At 53.1% G+C, this 19078-nt stretch overlaps 9 protein-coding genes across 9 annotated transcripts; 5 read left to right on the forward strand and 4 right to left on the reverse strand.

The window, feature by feature from the left end:
- Nucleotides 1-857: 857 nt before the first annotated feature.
- Nucleotides 858-2198, forward strand: K460DRAFT_358120 (uncharacterized protein; the record flags this gene model as incomplete). Its single annotated transcript, XM_040932086.1, has 2 exons — nucleotides 858-924; nucleotides 976-2198. 2 exons carry the CDS (start codon nucleotides 858-860, stop codon nucleotides 2196-2198), a joined length of 1290 nt encoding a protein of 429 aa, XP_040783919.1.
- Nucleotides 2199-2513: 315 nt separating this feature from the next.
- On the forward strand, nucleotides 2514-2973 carry K460DRAFT_419429 (uncharacterized protein; the record flags this gene model as incomplete). The annotated part of the gene is made up of 1 exon (XM_040938011.1): nucleotides 2514-2973. Exon 1 carries the CDS (start codon nucleotides 2614-2616, stop codon nucleotides 2971-2973), a length of 360 nt encoding a protein of 119 aa, XP_040783920.1. The 5' UTR covers nucleotides 2514-2613.
- K460DRAFT_369392 (ATP-sulfurylase) lies at nucleotides 2926-5417 on the reverse strand. The gene is made up of 4 exons (XM_040933954.1): nucleotides 5136-5417; nucleotides 4919-5068; nucleotides 3902-4813; nucleotides 2926-3841 (listed from the first exon to the last, which is right to left on the reverse strand). The coding sequence occupies exons 1-4, from the start codon at nucleotides 5152-5154 to the stop codon at nucleotides 3201-3203; spliced, it is 1722 nt and encodes a 573-aa protein (XP_040783921.1). The 5' UTR covers nucleotides 5155-5417; the 3' UTR covers nucleotides 2926-3200.
- Nucleotides 5418-5843: 426 nt separating this feature from the next.
- Nucleotides 5844-6800, reverse strand: K460DRAFT_293624 (phosphoadenosine phosphosulfate reductase; the record flags this gene model as incomplete). Its single annotated transcript, XM_040929435.1, has 2 exons — nucleotides 5844-6583; nucleotides 6632-6800. The coding sequence occupies 2 exons, from the start codon at nucleotides 6798-6800 to the stop codon at nucleotides 5844-5846; spliced, it is 909 nt and encodes a 302-aa protein (XP_040783922.1).
- A 1145-nt stretch (nucleotides 6801-7945) lies between these two features.
- K460DRAFT_344011 (uncharacterized protein) lies at nucleotides 7946-10272 on the reverse strand. Its single transcript, XM_040931239.1, has 5 exons — nucleotides 10200-10272; nucleotides 9945-10148; nucleotides 9534-9897; nucleotides 9085-9484; nucleotides 7946-9028 (listed from the first exon to the last, which is right to left on the reverse strand). Exons 2-5 carry the CDS (start codon nucleotides 10099-10101, stop codon nucleotides 8045-8047), a joined length of 1905 nt encoding a protein of 634 aa, XP_040783923.1. The 5' UTR covers nucleotides 10102-10148; nucleotides 10200-10272; the 3' UTR covers nucleotides 7946-8044.
- Nucleotides 10273-10393: 121 nt separating this feature from the next.
- Nucleotides 10394-11026, forward strand: K460DRAFT_397606 (glucocorticoid receptor-like (DNA-binding domain)). The gene is made up of 3 exons (XM_040936169.1): nucleotides 10394-10528; nucleotides 10591-10762; nucleotides 10827-11026. Exons 1-3 carry the CDS (start codon nucleotides 10422-10424, stop codon nucleotides 10887-10889), a joined length of 342 nt encoding a protein of 113 aa, XP_040783924.1. The 5' UTR covers nucleotides 10394-10421; the 3' UTR covers nucleotides 10890-11026.
- Nucleotides 11027-11193: 167 nt separating this feature from the next.
- Nucleotides 11194-13315, forward strand: K460DRAFT_318208 (uncharacterized protein; the record flags this gene model as incomplete). Its single annotated transcript, XM_040930383.1, has 4 exons — nucleotides 11194-11261; nucleotides 11310-11425; nucleotides 11471-12109; nucleotides 12162-13315. The coding sequence occupies 4 exons, from the start codon at nucleotides 11194-11196 to the stop codon at nucleotides 13154-13156; spliced, it is 1818 nt and encodes a 605-aa protein (XP_040783925.1). The 3' UTR covers nucleotides 13157-13315.
- Nucleotides 13316-14492: 1177 nt separating this feature from the next.
- On the forward strand, nucleotides 14493-16420 carry K460DRAFT_397607 (uncharacterized protein). Its single transcript, XM_040936170.1, has 2 exons — nucleotides 14493-15177; nucleotides 15227-16420. Exons 1-2 carry the CDS (start codon nucleotides 14565-14567, stop codon nucleotides 16033-16035), a joined length of 1422 nt encoding a protein of 473 aa, XP_040783926.1. The 5' UTR covers nucleotides 14493-14564; the 3' UTR covers nucleotides 16036-16420.
- A 101-nt stretch (nucleotides 16421-16521) lies between these two features.
- Nucleotides 16522-17611, reverse strand: K460DRAFT_369399 (alpha/beta-hydrolase). The gene has a single exon (XM_040933955.1). It carries the CDS (start codon nucleotides 17546-17548, stop codon nucleotides 16745-16747), a length of 804 nt encoding a protein of 267 aa, XP_040783927.1. The 5' UTR covers nucleotides 17549-17611; the 3' UTR covers nucleotides 16522-16744.
- Nucleotides 17612-19078: the final 1467 nt, after the last annotated feature.

Raw genomic sequence — 19078 nt, forward strand, 5'->3', positions numbered from 1 at the left:
CTAATGTGCCGCCACTGCGATTCTCCACCTATCCCGTCTGCGCAGGAATGAACTTCCAAGTTCGTGTTTGCCCTGCTCCGATGCGATCCAGCTCTAGATCCTCGTATCCAGGAACTCGACCCAGGCCTGCCTTGATTCACTGCCACACATGGCTGTGTCCTGCAATGATCCACAGCCGATCGGACCCCACACGCGCGTCAAGTGGCCATGAATTTGATGCAAGACGGAGCAAAGCAGGATCTGAAGTGGCGGGTTAAGCTTTGGCTTCTCCACCCCGTCTCCTACACGGGACCGTAGAATGACGCAGCGTCCTGCTCGTGCTAGACCCCGCCCTGCACCCATCTGGACGACTTACTAGCCCTATGCATTCAGCTATGCTTCGAGGGGCTCGGTGTCGACAGAGAGAGCGTAGCGGCTGGCGGACGTTGCGGAATGCCAGGCCCCCGCGAGCGCTGATGGGTTGGTAGGAAGTCCCGAGCTGTCACCGCAGAAGCTGTCTAACTTCCCACTTTGGCCCTTGCCGGTTCGCGGATATGACGTTTTGGAGGCCCGAGTGAGACAATTCGCGATTTTGCTGTTTGATTGCGGGGCTCGTCTTGGAACAAAGACGGTCGTGAAACAAGGATACACAGCAGGCGGCGCCTGCCCGTTTGTACACCTTCTCTTGATGGCGCCATAACTTCAGAGTGACGTAGCCGGGTCATTCCTGCCCCTCATGTATATATAAGAAGGCATGGACGCCCGTTGTTAGCCTTCTACTTCATCACACAAACCACAACCACCACTTCAACCACACTCCAACACTCAATCAACCTTTACCAACTTCACCAACCTCTACACACTTCAACTCACACATCATGGCTGGCACAATCGAGAAGATCAAGGCCAAGGTCGACCAGGCCCTCCACAAGGACAAGACCCATGGTAAGTTCAATCAACTCTTGACCCATTGTGCTCTCACTTACACTTTTCCAGACGACCCCACCCACAGCTCTCACACTGGCACTACAGGACACACTACCACTCCTGGCCACAGCACCACTGCTGGACACACTACCACCCCCGGACACAGCACCACTGCTGGACACGGCACAACTGCTGGACACGGCACCACGAGCGGCCTGACAGGCTCATCAACCACTGGCGGCTACGGCACTGCCGGCCACAGCGACCCTACCGGTCCCCACGACTCGAAGCTTGGCAACAAGGCCGACCCGAGGGTAGACTCTGACCGTTATGGTGCGGCAGGCAACACCTCAGGGGCTGGAGGCATTGGCACTGGCCAGTATGGCGAGGGTCACCACACCACTGGCACCGGCCTAGCCGGCCACTCAACGACTGGCGGCGGCTTGACTGGACCTGGACACACCACCACTGGCACCGGCCTGACTGGTCACTCAACCACCGGCCACACCACCACTGGCAGCGGACTGACAGGTTCCAACACCACTGGCGGTATCGGACATCGCTCCAACGATCCTACCGGTCCCCATGACAGCCACCTTGGCAACAAGGCTGATCCTCGTGTCGACTCAGACCGTTTCGGAGCCGCTGGCAACACTGCTGGCGCAGGTGGCTACGGAACTGGCCAGTATGGCGAGGGACATCACACTACCGGCCACACCGGTCACACCACTGGTACAACCGGCGGCACTGGACTCACTGGTGCTCTTGGTGGCCAGCATGATGTTACTGGCCCTCACGAGACCCGCACTGCGAACAAGCTAGACCCCCGCGTCGACGCTGACCGCTATGGTGCTGCTGGCAACACCACAGGCGCAGGAGGCTACTCCAACACCACCGGCGGAATTGGACACCGTTCCAATGATCCTACCGGCCCTCACGACAGCCATCTAGGCAACAAGGCCGACCCCCGTGTTGACTCGGATCGTATTGGTACTGCAGGTAACACTACAGGTGCTGGTGGATACGGCGCTGGACAGTACACTGAGGGCCATGGCACCGCCGGCCACTCAACCACCGGCCACGGTACTGCTGGTCACGGCACTGCCGGACACTCCACTACTGGTCACTCGACCACTGGCGGATACGGTAGCACCGGCAACACTGTTGGCAGCGGAAACTCCAACAAGACCGCTGGACCCCACGACAGCGACCTGCTCAACAAGCTCGACCCCCGCGTCGACTCCGACCTCAACGGCAGCAAGACTGTCGGAGGCAACAAGACTTACCAGTAAGCGTTGCGCGAGTCGGACAGGAATGAAGGAAGCGGATACGGAATGATTTATGATTACCCCGATTACCCAATGACTTGAATAGTCTTAGTTAGTTAATGAATGGAAGAATCTTGAACAACATATAACCAGCTTTTGTGAAGCATCCTCCTCACTTTTATAATCTGTCGTCTCTGTAGAAGAAACTTGCGAGTAATGCTAGTGCTAGAGTTAAGATGGTAATTCGCGGTGGTTCCGCGGACACTAACACTAGGAACTTACACCTCCTTCGTACAATTGGTCAATTAGGAGTATGCTGTACATTTAGGCAACAACATTCTACATGAGTAGGGAGGAACCTCAAATTGCTCTCAGGCAAACAATATATTTAGTCTCAAAACTCCTTCGCCACAGCTTATCAACCCCAACTTGATCTACAATGTCCTCTCCCCCCTCAACCTACACAGGCCCCTCGGTCCCCGACATGCTGGCCTCGCACTCTCTCGCCGAGAACATAATAAAATACGATGCCTACCCTGAAAGCGGGCGTATCCTGGATGACGGCGAGATGAACATGCTGCGCCGTTTTGTGCAGAATCCAGACGAGGAGAGGAGTAGGATACTCGAGGAGGAAGGGGTTGAGATGGGGACGGGGGAAGGGTTGGATAGGAGTTTGGTTGCGTTGATCGTGTTTCGGCATGCTGGTGGGGATGGAGGTGGGAAAGGGGGGGAGGGGGGGTTGCTGAGTGAGCGTGAGATTGAGGTTTTGAGGGGGTGGTTTGCGGAGCGGAATGTCTGAGTGGAAGGAGGGAGGGAAGTGTTGGGATTCATGGGTTGACAAAAGGTTTCCTCGGTATGTCAAGGTATACCAGTTGATTCATTCACTCTTCGAACCTAACTATCAATCGTTCTATCATGCGTCTTGAACATTCATCATGAAACCATTCTAAACCCCACTGCATCCAAGCAAAGACCCATCCATCAAACACCGTCATAAACATCTACCTGCCATCAACAGCCACGGACTTATAGCTGCGTCAACAGACCCTGGCTCTCGAGCAGCAGCACAATCTGATGCACCGCCGTCCGGACATTGCTCGTCGACAGATCAACGACCAAGTCGGCCTTGGCAGGCACCTCATACGGGTCATCGACACCCGTGAAGCCCTTGATCTCGCCGGCTCGCGCCGCCTTGTAGATGCCGCGCTTGTCCGTCTTCTCGGCATGCTCGAGCGGCGTCGCAACGTGGATGAGGTAGAAGGAGCCGTACTTCTCGACCGACTCGCGCGCCGCCTTCCTGCTGTCTTCAAACGGCGCGATGGGAGCGACAATCGCCGCGGCGCCCGCTTTGGTCAGCTCGGATGCGACGAAGGCAATGCGCGCGATGTTCTTGTTGCGGTCGGAGCGGCTGAAGCCTAGCTCGCTGCTGAGCTCAGAGCGCACCGTGTCGCCCAGGAGCAGCGAGACGGACCGCCCGCCTTGCTGGTTGAGCGTGACGTTTAGCGCGCGCGCGATGGCGTCTTTGCCGCTGTTCTGGTAGCCTGTGAGGAAGACGGTGAAGCCTTGTTGGCTGCGGGGTGGGTGGGATTCGCGCAGGACGCGGACGACTTCGGGGTACGAGAACCATTCGGGGATTTCCTGGCCGGTGCGGAGGCGTTTGCGGAGTTCTATTCAAACTTGTTGTTAGTAATCGAGGTTTTGCGGCGAAGAGTGGATGGTGGACATACCTGTTCCTGAGATGTCGAGCGTCTTGATGCCCTGCTCAACCTCGTTCTTGGGCTTGTACTCGTCCGAGTCGGGCAGATAGGTCATCTGCAAAAAGGGCACGACTTCAATGCCCAGCTCGTCCCTGTACTTCTCGACCGCGTCCTGGGCGTCGTACGGACCGTAAAAGTCGACGCCCTTGGAGTTCTTGCCGGGACCAGCGTGGTCACGACCAACAATGAAGTGGGTAGCACCGTGGTTCTTGCGGATGATGGCGTGCCAGATGGCCTCACGGGGACCAGCCATGCGCATGGCGAGCGGGAGCAGAGCAAGCACAGCCATGCCGTTGGGATAGCGGGGCATCAGCGCCTGGTACACACGCACACGGGTGAAGTGGTCGATGTCACCGGGCTTTGTGAGGCCCACGACGGGGTGGATGAGCACATTGGCCTGGCGGGCGCGGGCAGCGCGGACAGTCAGCTCGCGATGGGCGCGGTGCATAGGGTTCCTCGTCTGGAACGCAACGACCTTGGACCAGCCAAGCTTGTCAAAGTGCAGACGCAGCTCTGCGGGGGTATAGCGGAGGCCGACATAGTCGTAGTGCTCCAGCCTGTCAATGGCGTCGACCTTGCCGCCGACATAGAACTCCTTTGCGGACTCGAAGAGGTACTTGATGGCCGGGTGCTCTGCGTCGCCGCCAAACACCTCCTTGGCCTCCTTCTGCTTGTCGGGCTGGTATACGTCCTCGATGGTGATGATGGCGAGGTTGCGGTCGTCGCGGAAATCGCGCAGAGCGATGCGGGCTCCAGGCTGGACGCCGACCTCCTGGATCGTCTCCTTTGAAATATCGAGGGTGATTGGGATGGAGAACAGGTTACCATCGGCGAGGCGGTTATTGGCCACGACGCCGTCGTAGTCCTTCTGGTTCAGGAAACCTAGTGTAATGCATGTCAGGGCCAATCCATCCAGTGCAAACCAGCCAAACACGAGGGGCAGAAATGGCGTGCCCCTCTGCTAGTGCGGCGAAAATGACGACGTACCCTCCAACGGCGAAAAGCCACCGTTCAGAATGAGTTCCAAATCGCACAGCTGCCTCTCAGACAGGACAATCGCGGGGAGTGTCTCGGCCTCGTCGAAGAGCTCCTTGCGCCGGGGCGCATCGCGCGCGATCAGATCCTTGAGGATTCCGCCTTGTAGTTCACTCCAACGTCAGCGTCCATTCCACACCGTGTGTAGAAAATTTGTGATTTCGCTCACCATGCGGGGGGTTGGCCATTCTCGAGGAGGAAAAAGAGTGGAGGGGTGGTATTCGAAAGAGCTCGTATATCTTCTCAGAATCTCGAATGCGGTATCCTGTGTAATAATTTGAAAATATAAAATACTCTCGGGAGGAGAAGTTTCGTGTCACTCGAGGGTAAAGGCGCGTTCTACAGTCACAATCCGCAACCGGGCATGAGGCGGGTTTTATCTACGGCCAGGCCCTTTGGTTTAAAGCCTTTTGTTGACCCTCCACGGAGATTCCCTACTGCAAACTAGCGGGTAGTATGTATGGGTCGGCCAATCCTTGGAAGCGATTGCGCAATTGCCCGTGTTTGTCAGAGGTGGTCATACCCCTACGCTCGTTGGACCGTATACCCAGTCGTGACGTGGGAGTGGGAACGGCCAAGTCGAAAGAAAACTAATCGTGTGCGGTTTGTGGTAGTTTGTAGCGAGCACAGTATCCTTCGTCACATTGGTTGGTCACATTTTGGGGGTTGGTTTGTATTTTTAAGAATTGTTGTTTTCATTCAGTGAGCTTCAATGGCTCCCATATCGGTGGTATCTCGGCCCCGTTTAATGTACTTCATCAGAGTGTCATCTCTGTGGCAAATGCTGCTTGCCTGTGTCGTGTCCCAAACCCCCAAACGCCAATGCTAATAATGCTAATGCTAATCGAAGACGAACTACAAACAACGCGTGGAAAGACTATGCGTTCAGAGAGACTTTCTGGAGAGCGTTGGACAGGTCCTCGTTTTGTCGCTTCATCTCCTGCTCCTGGAGAAATTGGGCATACCGCGACTTGGGGTTGTGGATGCCGCACTCGGTCTTGTTCTTGCCTTTCCAGCGTCCAGCTCGCTCGTCTTCTCCTGCAGCCACTGGCTGAGTCGAGTGCCAGTCACCAACGCTCTTGTAGCCTCGCTTGAGAAGCTCGTTATATGGCACGTCATTGGCATCGACGTATTCCTTTACTTGAGCAAATGACCAGTTGGCCAGCGGGTTGATTTTGATGAGGCCAGCCTCGTTGACTTCAATAATGTCCAGATCACCGCGCTTGCCGCCTTGGCTGCGTCGTCGGCCGGTCAAGACAGCCTTGACTTGGAGGTCCGAGTAGGCCCGCTCAGCAGGCTCGACCTTGGCAACGTAGTCGTACAGCTCATCGTTGGTGTCCCAGAGCTTGTCGCCGTGCATTGCGGTGAAGTCGCTGACACTGTCGCAGCCGGCAGGCTTGTACACGTGAACGGGAGTGCCATATCGTCTGCGTACTCGGTCGACCAGATCATACGTCTCGTCGAAGTGGTAGAGTGTGTCCAGGAAGATCAAGTCGATGTTGTGCTTTAAGGGTCCCTCGAGCTTCGAGAGCATATCCACGGTCACGAGGCCGGTGAGACCAAAGGCGGTTGTCTGGAAAAGTCCAGGCAGAGATGTGATGCACCATCGGAGAATGTCTAGATAAAGTTAGTTGAAGCTCTCTTTCAAGCATACACAATCCTTACCCTGCGGTTCGAGCTTCTGCAGTTGAGCGTTGATGAACTTCAAGTGAGGCTTGGTGAAGTAGATGTCGGCCAGACCGGCTTCACTCGAGGCAGCCGAGACATAGCCAGATTCATCGCGGGGTGCCGACTGGATGTAGGAGTCGTCCTTGTCGAATACTGGGGACGACATCTTGTTCAGAGGGGGGCGGTTGGCACGTCGGTTTCTAGGTGTGGCACGTGCAGACAAGTCCTAAAGAAGAGGAAGGAGAAGATTGGAGGTGAAGGCTTTTGCAAAGGCTTTTGCAAAAAGAACTCTATTGTCACTTCGCAGCGTACTGGAGATCTGGAGGCAGAGAGTCGCACACGACGCCGAGTATATATTGGGCTCCGCCATCGGATTCGCTTTGTAACCCTCCTCCGCAAGGTGCAATTCCTGGGGGTGAAGACGTGCGATCACGCAATTCGCGCTAGCATCTGGAGGAGTAGCAAAACTCTTCCTTTCCGCTTTATGTAAGGCTGGCGCTCCAATCAGACGGCGGCAGTGTGAGATGCGAGATCTGGGGCCCGGGCTCGTCTATGCTTTGCGGTCCTTGCTGGTTGCAAATCCGTCCGGAAATATGGCATTTCGTCATCAACGGTGTCCGACCATTTGGGCGAAGTCGTACAGAAACATCACTCATGATGGATTCCATGAGCCTGATGGACCAAGCACAGCAAAGTGCTCAGCCATTTTTTGGTCGTCGCCAGACCCCAAGTGCCGTCTCGTTACACCGCCGTCTCTTGACGTTTTTGCCTCAGCCTCAGTCGCGCACTGGAGCCGCTAAGCGTCGCCTCGGTTCGTCGGCAAAACGGGTGGTCGGTAAGGCATCGGCGCCTCGCTGCTGCGAAGTTTTCAACATGCATCAGGCGGCTCCAAGGCTACCTGTGATTGATCGCTTAGCGCAGGATTCGAAGATGTGCTACCTAGGTATGTATATAGAGGCCACTTACCTTCATCCTGGCTCCGAAGAGAGTTGCTCTGGCAATCCGCATTGTACGATGCGGGGTCCTTCCACGCAGACAGACTTCTCTTTCAGCGGATTTGGCCGGTCTCGACCGGGCTTCTTCCGTTATCACATTGCGTTCTAGTGTCGTCGTGCCATGTCTTCTCTTGATGTTTCTCGTCGAGGAGGTTGTGATATATGGGCGTGGCGGCTTTCGTGCGGGGACGCTCTCTGCATCTTAACGAAAGCCATTAACCCCCCACGCGTTACCAGACCGAGAATAGCCGACGTGCTTGAATGCTCAACAACAATTGGATGTGAACCAGGACATCCATTTTCTAGTGTGGCAGATGCATCACGTACTGACTCTGTTCTGAACATGCTTTGTTGATCAATGTTTTATTCAGCATCGCACGACAGGGTATGAGTGGTGATGTGCGATTCTACGTACTCACGCTTCAGCCATCTTCTTCATCTCCTGCCTCTCTTCGGCACTCAACGTGCCCGCTTTAGCCGCTTCCTTCCACCTCTCCAGCTGTTCGTACTGCTCTGGCCCCAACGACGGCTTCAGCTGCTTGAGCAACTTGGGCGCGAACTTTCCCGTGGCATAAACAACACCAGTGTGCTGCCTGGCGAACAGAATGAGAGTAAGAGTCAAGAACAGCACAGGACCATCGGACTGCTTCTGCTTCTGCATCCTCCGAACCATGTCGCTCATGACCACCTTCTTTGCTTCTTCCACCCTCGAACTGTCAGGAGTTTCGATGCCTTGCTTCTTATTGAAGTTGCCGAGGGCAGCTAGAACACTGGTGGTCGTCGTCGTTTTCTCAGCTTTTAGAACAGTCTCTAGCCTTGAGATGTTCTTGCGCGTCTTGCGGCTCAGGACGAGGCCCTGTGACCGTGCCTTGGACACGGAATCTGGAAAGAGGTCCTTCTGTATGTAAGAAGTGAGGAGCTCCGCCAGTTGATCGTGCAGTTTCTGGTCCTGGACTGCGCCTAGACCTTCGTTGTAGACGTGGCATCGTGCGACAACGCGATCCAGCCAGAACGTCGAGAACTCGGATTCATTCTGAATCTCTTGCTTTGATATCGTGCTCCAGAATTGCTCGTCCAGTGCCTTCTCTAGGAGTTTGTCTTTGGCTAAAGCGCTCTGGAGAGGATGCTTGTTTGTGATCATTGCCGTGATATTGGATAGGCTGAACTTGACTTCCTTGCCAGGGCTGTCTTGGAGTTGTTGCCACTGCGCAGAAGCATCCAATGTTGCGTAACCGAGGAGGGCAGCTCGCTCTTCATCACGGTGGGTCGCAGTGACCATGAAGTCACCGATCCGGTATGGTTTCGGCTCGGATTCCTGTTCGAAAGTGACCAATATGTTTTGCTCGACCTTGTGCGCTATTCGGCCCCGTAAACCTTCAGGGAAGCCTTCGGCGATATGCTATTGAGGATGTTCGTCAGCCGTGAGAAATAGGGCGATAGCAGACATCAACCTACTGTGAGATCTACACAGCCTTCCTCCCGTAGTATCTGTACGCATTCCTTCTCAAGGTTCAATATTCGAATACTGGACACCGCGAATGCGTCCATAATTTGAACCTCAGACAGGTTCTGAACGTACCCATGAGCCTCTTCGCCAGTCGCAAATAGCTCAGGAAAGTCTTTCCAGAAACTCTGCAAGTTAAGGTACGCAAGTGCTCCAGACTGCAGATCGTCGATGATTGCGTCTCTTTTATGCTCCGTGAGTTGCTTCGGAACGCAGTGGATGTTGCCAGACTCTTCCTGAACATGGAACTGCTCCACTAGATTTTGCGAATCTAGCAGCGTTCTCAGAGTACGGAGCGTGAACCATGTCGGTGGGGTGCCTGGTAAGTTTGTGGGATCGAGGTCGATTGACCTAGACATGATTAACTACCAAAATGAGGAGTCAACTGGGATCCACATACTGCATTTCATTGAGCGATCTTTTGAGAAAAGTCATAATGGAATCCGCCAGCCTGTCTTCGTACGACTTGCTGCACACATAATCGTCAAAGTATACCAACTGCCCGTCCACGTCGCGTAAGAGGATATCGATGCTCTTGCTATCAATGTCGTTTTGCGTGGCAAAGTTTAGCTTGAGAACAATCCCATCCGAGAGGCAGCCATCTAGCTTTTTCCGAAGCGTGACTCGTTCATCAAGGGCAACTATGTCACTACTGTCAAAGCTGAGCAAGGCAAGGCCTGGGTGCGTGTCAACGAGCTGGCGCACAATATCCTGTTGTACATTGAGATCACGAGCCAAGGAAGATACTGGTATTCTTTGTGTTTCTAACACAGAGTCAGCCTCTCCTGTAAACGGCGCCAGAAGAGATTACCTCGAGTGATGCACTCCTTGAACGTAGTTTCAAGATGTCGGAGGGTTATGAAACCACTACCATCCGACGCAAGGACGAGCGAAGATACGGCGGTAGAATAGTCTTTAGGAGTAGTAAAGACTTGGAAAATCTCCTTTACATCCTCGCTGGAGAACATGGTAGTTGATATTCCAGACCCTGTGGTCAGAGTGGCGGGCGATGGAGCTGTGTAAAGTTAGCAAACAGAAATTCAGAGTGGCGCAACGGAATCAGTACTCAAGACTAAATGGCGAGAAGCTGTGATAAATGTTCTTTATCCGCCATCACTTTTAAGAGAAAGTGTTGAAAGCTTCTGTACCATGGTGCCGTGTATAAGGCAACTCTTGCTGATTGGCGGGGAGAGGCGGCACGCTGCGGCAGAATCGACGATGCTTGGCATTGAAACTCCATCGCTTCATCGCCGTCTGTGTCTCGACATTGTGCCCGTCAATCGCCATCATGTCTCAATTCCGCGCAGCAAAGCTCGATATCGGGTGCTTTACGAAGATCCGCAACATTCGCGACCACACGAAGCGGAAGGTGTTCGCTGAGAACGAGCCGGAAAGGTGCGCCCCCGATACGTTGACGATCACGCAGAGTAGGAAGCTGACTCCTATTGCGCATCCAGACAAGCCCTTCGATACATTATCCGAAATACTACTCTACCGCAACGAGTCCGCGCGCAAGCTCAGCTTCAGCTCTCACAGATGCACTGCTACACGAGATTCACACAGATCAAGAACAGGTGTATAATGGGAGGCAAAGGACGTGGTGTCTTCAGTGACTTCAGGCTTGGTAGAGTATGTTGCAACAGCGAGGACTCGGAAAAAGAAGAAGAATACGTCGAGGCTGACACTCGTATAGTACCAATTCAGGATAAACGCGCTTGCTGGAAACTTGCCTGGTGTGAAGAAGGCAAGCTGGTGAATACCGGAGGGCTGGGAGAGGCATGTGAAAAATCTGTATACTACTCCGGAGCGAAAGCCTGGCATTGGGCGGCGTTTATGCGCGTATTGTACAAATGGAATTATGACGACTCACCTCGCTTTTTGGGACTCGGGGGTGCTCTTTCTCTTTCCGATCCGACCACTCTCACCGCTCTCAGCAGGTACAAACGGCCGCACGGGCAAACAAACACGTTGCTGGTATTTAATACTCACCCAGCACTGCCTACACTTTTGAATTCGACTGCACTTGCAAATCAACTACAATAACACTCAGACTCATCAACATGTTCCGCCGCCAGGAAGACACGCTGGAGCCAGATCCGTCCTTCGCAGCCGACCTCAAGAAACTTGGGTGAGACTAGCACTGCGGCTTTTGCTTGTACCAAATTGACAGTTACAGCTTTTTCATCAACAGTGTCGGTCAAGTACGAATGATTGAGGCGCCAGAGAAGCCGTATCTATTCCACTCCACCAATAACGAGCGCGTCAATGAAGTCCTACGCGAGGCAATGCAAAGTAACTAGCTTTCAAACCGTCACAAACCATGGCTAACTTTTCCAGCATGCCTGCGCGAAGAATCAGAGAAGCGCCTGTCCGCTCTTGGGATCAGTCGCATCTATCTTCCAGAATTCAGTGCCACCAAACCCAACGGACCGCATGTCCCCATCCTTGCTCCTCCGCCTGAGATCTTGAGAAGGCGCAAGCGCGTCGTTGTGCTCGTCAACGACGCTCTTCAGGACTTGGGAATTTTAGCTTATGGACGGCTGCAGCATGAACTTGGTGTGAATGGCGGGTCTGTTGTGAACTTCGTGAAGGAAATGCTCAAACGTTCAGTCGACGAAATCAGTACCGAAAAGTACGAGAGCGTATTTGACGACGGCCACGGATACAAGGATAATGAGGACATTCCCGCCTTGGTGATCATGAATACAGGACAGCTGCTATACTCCCACAAGCACAACAAGACTATGACGATGCGTAGCTGGTCCGCAATGCCACGCAAGTCTGTGGTACACGACATGGTTCGAATTCACGAGGAAGAGAATCGTGTCAAGGGTCATCGGAACCCGAAGGAGCATATCAAGAGCGTCTTCGACGAGGTCTTGTATAATGCTGATCGTGTTGCGTCTGATGCGGAAATATACATTATCGCGATCGAAGATGGCACGGACAACGTTTTGAATGTGCTTGCCGAGGATTGTAAGTTTACCACGTTGTCTCACCCGCATGATCAAGAACTTACGAGGTTTAGTCGACAAGTACGGCTCCCGCATCACCGCAATGGCACTCATCCATTCCCTCATCGACGACTCGCAAATCAAGGACCCACGCCTTCGGGCCTTCCTCCACCAGCGCACCCGCCAATGGAAGTACAGTGACCTTACGTTTGATCCATTACACTGTACCAGTTTGCCGGATGACTACGAAGAAGACCTGGAGCACAAAGCATCCCGAGATGGTTCGTCGACTGCGAAGCCTACCATACATATCTCCTGGAGCGAAGACCTTCCAGAGCCCGGACACTTGTCAAGCATCACAAAGGCGCTGCATCGTCTCGCAGTCACCGTTACCACATCGAAGAAAGAAATCCCTACCCCGGTAGCATCAGATAGCGACATGGAATGGTCGTCGGGTCAGTCTGCCATCTGTCCAACCTTCGCGGGTGGAAATAACTACGTCGGAGAATGTATCTTCACCAACCCAGCTGTGCAGCGCACTATCTTGTCATTCTTTGAGGACGTTGCTCAAGATCCGGGGCACTACCGCAATGCCGACATCAAGATCTACACTGAAGCTCCTCAGCCCACGCCCGAGAATCCGCTTGTGCTGTCCGCCGATGACTCCACCGCTCTCGACTCCCCATCTCTTCCGGCAGAGATGACACTCGAGCAGGCCGAGCTCGATGACGCGCGGCAAAACCTCATTGATATGCGCATTGCTCTCGACGCGTGCCCCTTGAACGTCCAAGAACTTGAGAAAGGGCGCGAGAGGTTGATGAAGAAGATCCAGGACAAGGAGTTTGAGATCGAGGCTCTAGAGAAGAAAGCCCTTGCGAGCGGTGGCTTGAAGGCGGGCGAGGCCATGGAAAAGCGGGAGAACTGGAAGCCGCAGAAGGAAGGCCCGAAGGTCGCGTTTGCAGGGACAATGGTAGATAGCGAGTTACTCAAGGCTGCGGGTATGTTCGATACGGCGAAGCTGGAGTTGGAGAAGATTGATGAAGGTGACGATCAGAAGGCGTTCATTTGAGGGCTCGGGTGTGTAAATCAAGGTCACTTTCCGCGGTCATCACTTATGATCGTACGCAGGCGGGTTTACAAGGCGCTCATGGGACAAAATGATTAGGACACTCTACCTCATTATGGCTTTTCGGTCTTGCATCTGTAGGACTAATCTAAGGATCAAGCTTTCTAATACTGTAGAACCTTTCAATTATAGAAAGTCTATAACGTACTTCACGGGTGAGTTAGTCACTCTACTCTTGCAAGCACAAGTCAAGGGTAAGCGCCCACTTACGCACCTATGTCTGAGCTACGAACGATTCTCTTATAATCCTACCTAGATCATTGTGTTACTTACTTAGTCGATTACTACTATTTCTTTTGCACAACTTATTTGTTTGAAACGGACTACTTGAATATACTTGGGGGACATAGCTGTTGTGAGGAGTTAGAGGTATTGTGAGAGCCCTGACATTGCTAAGTCTCTTCCCAGGAACCAATAGCAGACTGTTGCTCAGAAAATCCTCATGTGTGCTTCGGTGATTACCAGAATACGGCCATTCCTGATGCGTAGCAAACTGATTTGAGATCCGAAAACCTATCTCTAGTGGGCTTTCACTGGACTCGTAAAACAAGTCTTGCATGGCCAATAGGAGGCCAATTCAACCATGTGTTTGTCGATAAGGCATGCAAATTAGAATAGGAGACGCTAGACTTACCATCCAGGGTACATCCAGGTTAGGCACCAACTGATCTTCAATCTAAGGAATTAGATGCATTGCAAACAGGACACTCTCCAGCTACATTCGTATCTTAAACATCAAGGGACAAAGGCAAGTCCCGCTGCTATCCACTTGCAGGCTGACAGAGTTATTAGTTTGGGCGTGCTAGCGCTAGTGCGCACCGCAGATAGTTACCCCTTACTTCGTGGTGAGGGTTACGGCGACAACGGGCATACACGGTTTGGCTGGCACAACCAGCCACAGTATGTTTGAGCCACAAGCTTGGCGCGTAGCTGATGACATCGTGAAAATTACGTTGGATGGTAATGAGCTAGCTGTATACAGAAGACGCTCCCCGGAGAAAGTACCAAGCGCCTTTCCAGATAAGTGCGTATAGAATAACGACTACGTAATTTTCGTATAGAGATAGCGCTATAGCTATAGAAAAGGTTGTAGAACACGACTCTCGTACAGTTCGGCAAAATAACAACGCATGCGTGGAAAAACAGATTAAGTCGAAGTACCTCTTAAATTTTGCGGCACGGCGGGGTTTGCGTGACCCATGGATGCACATTAGGTCGTTCCTGTTTATTTACCTACATAGTACCTACCTAGGTGCCCAGGTGGTGCCCTGCCGCTATTCCTAGGTTAGGCTAGCCTCGATTTGGCCGGATACTAGATATTTGGCTGACCTCCAACTCCAACCTCACGTCCATGAAACGCGCAATCTCTAGCTGCGACTTGGAGCCCGCGCTCGTTGAAGCAGCACCGCCTGCCAAACGCCGTAGACCCATCCCTCTCACGCGAAAGGCTCTCTCGCAGGTCCAGGTGCTGCAATGTGAGAGCACCGAGTCTGTCCACCACTGGGTCAGTTCTTCTCTCAACGACGACATGAGTATGGACCCGAACCAGCCGCACCCGCGACTGCTGGCCCAGACGATGCGACGAGCAAAAGCGCGATCGCGAACCCCGAGTCCCGTCAAGAAGCTGCCGCATTGTGCCACTCCTGAATACCGAAATGTGACTATGAAGCTGGCTTCACTCTTCATCGAGCGCCACCCTGAACTGCCTGCACATGTTGCCGCAAGCGTCGAACGCATATTGGGAACAGGTACAACGAAGGAGGCAAGCGGGCAAACGGGCGACGAGGATACAGCACGGGACGCAATCATGGCCAACCTCGCCGTGACATACAGGGCCCAATGTCGGTCGCTTGCTGGCGACTGCTCCGGCGAGGGCGAATGGCGAAGCGCTTTATTATCGATCCTAATGAGTCCACTCAGCATGCGCTGGTCGCCTGTGCTGAAGATAAGCGCGTCTGAGAAGCGTGAGTCTCAAGCTGCCTCTTTATACCCACGCCTGACATAATAGGGAAGCATGGAATAAATATCTGAAGCCTACCGTTCCGCAGTTGTCTACTCTAGATTCTAGGCCACTCGGTCCCATCGTCGTCCCACCACCGTTATCAGCAGCCCTCGGCGCAATGCCCACCCCAACTGCCAGGCCCTTCCAAGACGACCCCTCCGCTAGCAGCGCCGTATCTACAACAACAAGCGATTACTCTACATACTCCACAAACAGTGAAATACATCTCTCAACGCCTAAACCTGACATAACTGTTGGCCTAGAATCAGAGGCTATTAGAAATGCCGCCGACCTTTCGCACGACATTCTGCTACATCTACAGACTGGTCTAAACAACCCGTTTATCAGCGACCCGCACCAGGTGCCGCTCGGCTTGCGGTTTCCCTTCCTAATCGTTGAAGCTAAGGGTCTGAACACGGGCAGCAACCTAATACACGCGCAGAACCAAGCTGCGGTAGCTGCAGCATCGGCCTTCAATATCCTCAGCGATCTTGATGCGCTCATCCCCATTCCCGAAGTCGATGTCGAATCTCCCACTCCCACTATCATCTTTTCTCTCATAACTGAAGGGCCTACGCACGAATTGTGGGTGCACTACCAGACTGCAGATAAATATGACATGTCCTGTCTGCAGTCTTGGCGCACTACGCTGCCTGGTCATTCGGAAAAGCTCGTCGAGTGTCTAGGACGAGTGATGGAGTGGGGGGCAGGTGATTTCAGAAACGGTATTGTAGATAAGGTAGGCGCATTGTGGAAGAGTATGTTCGTGCCTGAAGCCGGGCAGCCCGATGAGCATCTGCCAAGTGGCAACCGCTCTTAAGTCGCATGTAACGAAGAGGTCCGTTACAACGCTCGCCCGATTAAAATGTCTATCAAGCCTATTATGCAGCTCTTATGGTAGGAAAGTACAACCTCTTCTACGCGGGGAATCAAGAAGGATGGTGGAGACAGAGTCGCAAAGACATCATTTTGTTTGGCAATAACAGCGGAGTTGCACCCTGTCTTGTAATATACTTTCAACAAAATCTGCATCGTTCCTTAGCTGTTCTGCATGTTGAGCTGAAGATGTATGGTCACTCGAATCTCTTCACTCAAGCTCCAAAATCGGTCTCGGAAATTTGCCTACCCTTCTTGCTCCTGCCACAAACCACCAGGCGATTCTTGATGATATATCAAGCACATCGTACCTATGCCATCCTTACCACATCTCAGCTCGCCGACTGGCAAACACACCGCTCACCCAAATAACATGAATTCCCTAATAAGCCCGTGTCAATTTCGGGAGAGCCGGACAAATGCATGCTTCATGTAGGTTCGCAGAATCCCGTAGCTGGCTCAACAGGCGTGGGCGCGGATTAGACATTTTGGGTTCTCTCTCCTAGTAGCACGTGGGTCATGCATCCAAAAATAAACGGTAAATACTATCGAAGAAGCGCCTACGCCTGGGGACTACTTGTTGAACTATCGCGAGTCTGAAGAGTTATACTTCGAGTGCGGACATTTTTGCCATTACCTTGAATTCTTATGTTTTACGCATCCCCGGCAGCCTCCAAACAGACTTGAACAACCCTGTCAGGATGGCTCAACATCAACATGTGATCGCCTCCCTCCACCACGACCTTCCTCAGGCTGGGCACACCCCGTTCCACCGCCTTGTCAAAGTACTCGTGCTGCTTCTCTGACGGCATAGCCAAGTCCTTATTTCCAATGATAACGGTAGTAGGCACCTTTTTCCACGCAGGAAATGTCAGTGGTTCAAAGAAGATCTTTGAAGAGATGGACATGCCCGCTGCAGCACTGTACTCCTGCTCCTCTGCGGGCAAAGCACCGAAGAGCACAGGGCCTGCGAGCTCCACGTCGAAGGGGTCGATGTGCGTAACGGGCAAGTGCGTCTTTGGGTCAATGGGGATGCTTGCGCCGACTAATTCTTCGATTGTCGGTCCAGGCTCAGCAAGCACTGAACTCAGCAAAACTAGATGCTTCAACTGTCCGCCGCTACTTGGGCCCTTTCGCTTCTGTCGCCTCTCCTCAGCAGTGATACCTTTGCATGCTTCGAACGCCACGGCGCTGCCGTAGCTGCACGCTACCAAGATGACATTGGATCCTTCTCGCAGGTCATCGAGAGGTCCGGAGACGACCTCTCGGACGTAGTTTGCGTCGTCGTACAGCCCTGGAGTCTTGCCTTTCTCTTTGAGCACAGGGTTCATGGAAGGCAGATCGAGTGCGCGCACGTAGTAGCCGCGGGCTTGCAGGAGGGGAATGACTTTGTGAAAGCAGGAGCTTGGATAGAAGGCGTCGGAGATGAAGAAGAATGATGTGTTGGAGGGCGACATGATGATTGTTTGGGGGTGGGAGAAGAGATGGAATTACTGTTCACGATTCAGCCGCACCGCACGTCTTCTGCGCTGTTATTTGAGTGTATTTTGGAGATGAGGGGAAGGCCTGGGAAGTCATGACATGTTTTCGATATGGAAGAGAGGATAAGCGAAGAGAGAGGCTTTTTCTAAGGCAACAGGCGTAAATTAGCGCCCCGCATGTGAACGAAAGGTTTAATAAACAACGCCCACGCCTCAGCAAAACCTGTTGAGCTATCGCTAGTCTGGGGAGTTGTGCTTCAAGTTAGTATGCTGACGTCAGCTCCTGGATAGCCTTGCTAACTGTATATAGACGGAGAAAACAATGATGAATTCTCCAGTAATTCCTGTAGTCGTATGAGGACATGGGTATCCGATGTTGTGGACGAACCTAAGGGTCGCAGTGGAGGTCGAGGCGTTGGAGTCGACGCCAAAAGCTCGGACTAGCGCATCCTTCTGCAAGCCTCAGCTGTTCATCCCTTCACTCTTCGTCGTTCGAACCGCATTCGTTGTTCGAACCATAGATCCCTTTAAACTTCTCCCACCCTCAGAACCCATTTCGTCCGTCGCTCTTATCGCACCATTCCTTCCTTTTCTCACTTGATTCAAGCAGTCAGACGCGGCGGTTCTACGGTCACCCACCCCCATCAACACAGAACTGCTACCTACGACGAAGCTATGCTACATAGTAAGGGCCGCTGTCCCTGGAGACTGCTAAGTACGCTTTGGTGGCGTGTTACTGTGGAAAGGAGCTCATCTGCAGCTGTCCATAGCCGGGTCAAGCCGCCATCGCATGTGCCTACTCTCTTACCCTGGCTTCCACAACGACTCGGCGTCTCCAGAGGCATGTGTCAATACACCAGCTCAATCCGCGGATGTTTCGTTGATGTTCAGTATCTGATTAGGCCTCTTCGCGTCCTTCCTGATTCGGTCCGCCCCCAGGTTTACAACGGCGGCTAAATGTGGCTAGCCCGCCTTTGGAGCTCCTTTTCTATCCCCAATTTTGACGACTCTCTCTTCAGTCGAATTCAAGTCGTTTCTGTTCCTCGTGGTACTCTCGAGTCCCTTTCATCTGCGTCAATACTAGTATGGCTTTTTCCTTTAGTCCCAAAACACCTATGCGATCAGATGGCCGTTGAGCTTGACGGCTCCACGCGCCCTGAAGACATGCTCATGTGGCCCCACGCCAGCAGATGCATATCCTGGGGTTGAGAGCTGCCCTACCCGCCCAACTACTAGCCCCGGTCTTCCGGCTTCCCTGTGACGCGAAACTCAAATTTCCCACCCCGGCTTGGGTTGTATCTCAATGTCAATCTTAACGGCAGACTACCTCTCCGCCATCAATGTAACAAAGCTGTAGCTTTCATTCGTTTGCAGTCAACGTCCAATCTGCCATCGTGTGATGCTATGCGCGAAGCCGACCGAGTCTACATACGCTAAGCTGTCGAAGACGATATGGGTACGAACACCGTCTGGTGTTACGGCGCTTCCCAGGAACCTGTTGTACTT

The sequence above is a fragment of the Cucurbitaria berberidis genome (genome assembly GCF_010015615.1).
Source record: "Cucurbitaria berberidis CBS 394.84 unplaced genomic scaffold K460scaffold_5, whole genome shotgun sequence".
Classification (NCBI taxonomy): domain Eukaryota; kingdom Fungi; phylum Ascomycota; class Dothideomycetes; order Pleosporales; family Cucurbitariaceae; genus Cucurbitaria; species Cucurbitaria berberidis.

Coding starts and splice junctions, on each gene's coding strand:
- K460DRAFT_344011 (XM_040931239.1), bottom strand. CDS start 10,101: ATGTTCTCCAGCGAGGATGTAAAGGAGATTTTCCAAGTCTTTACTACT. Junction 9,485..9,533: donor AGATCGCTCAATGAAATGCA/GTATGTGGATCC, acceptor AATCATGTCTAG/GTCAATCGACCTCGATCCCA. Junction 9,029..9,084: donor AAGGCTGTGTAGATCTCACA/GTAGGTTGATGT, acceptor CATCCTCAATAG/CATATCGCCGAAGGCTTCCC.
- K460DRAFT_397606 (XM_040936169.1), top strand. CDS start 10,422: ATGTCTCAATTCCGCGCAGCAAAGCTCGATATCGGGTGCTTTACGAAG. Junction 10,529..10,590: donor GCTGAGAACGAGCCGGAAAG/GTGCGCCCCCGA, acceptor TTGCGCATCCAG/ACAAGCCCTTCGATACATTA. Junction 10,763..10,826: donor GTGACTTCAGGCTTGGTAGA/GTATGTTGCAAC, acceptor ACACTCGTATAG/TACCAATTCAGGATAAACGC.
- K460DRAFT_369392 (XM_040933954.1), bottom strand. Junction 4,814..4,918: donor TGGCTTTTCGCCGTTGGAGG/GTACGTCGTCAT, acceptor GCATTACACTAG/GTTTCCTGAACCAGAAGGAC. Junction 3,842..3,901: donor GCTCGACATCTCAGGAACAG/GTATGTCCACCA, acceptor AAGTTTGAATAG/AACTCCGCAAACGCCTCCGC.
- K460DRAFT_397607 (XM_040936170.1), top strand. CDS start 14,565: ATGAAACGCGCAATCTCTAGCTGCGACTTGGAGCCCGCGCTCGTTGAA. Junction 15,178..15,226: donor GATAAGCGCGTCTGAGAAGC/GTGAGTCTCAAG, acceptor ATAATAGGGAAG/CATGGAATAAATATCTGAAG.
- K460DRAFT_369399 (XM_040933955.1), bottom strand. CDS start 17,548: ATGTCGCCCTCCAACACATCATTCTTCTTCATCTCCGACGCCTTCTAT.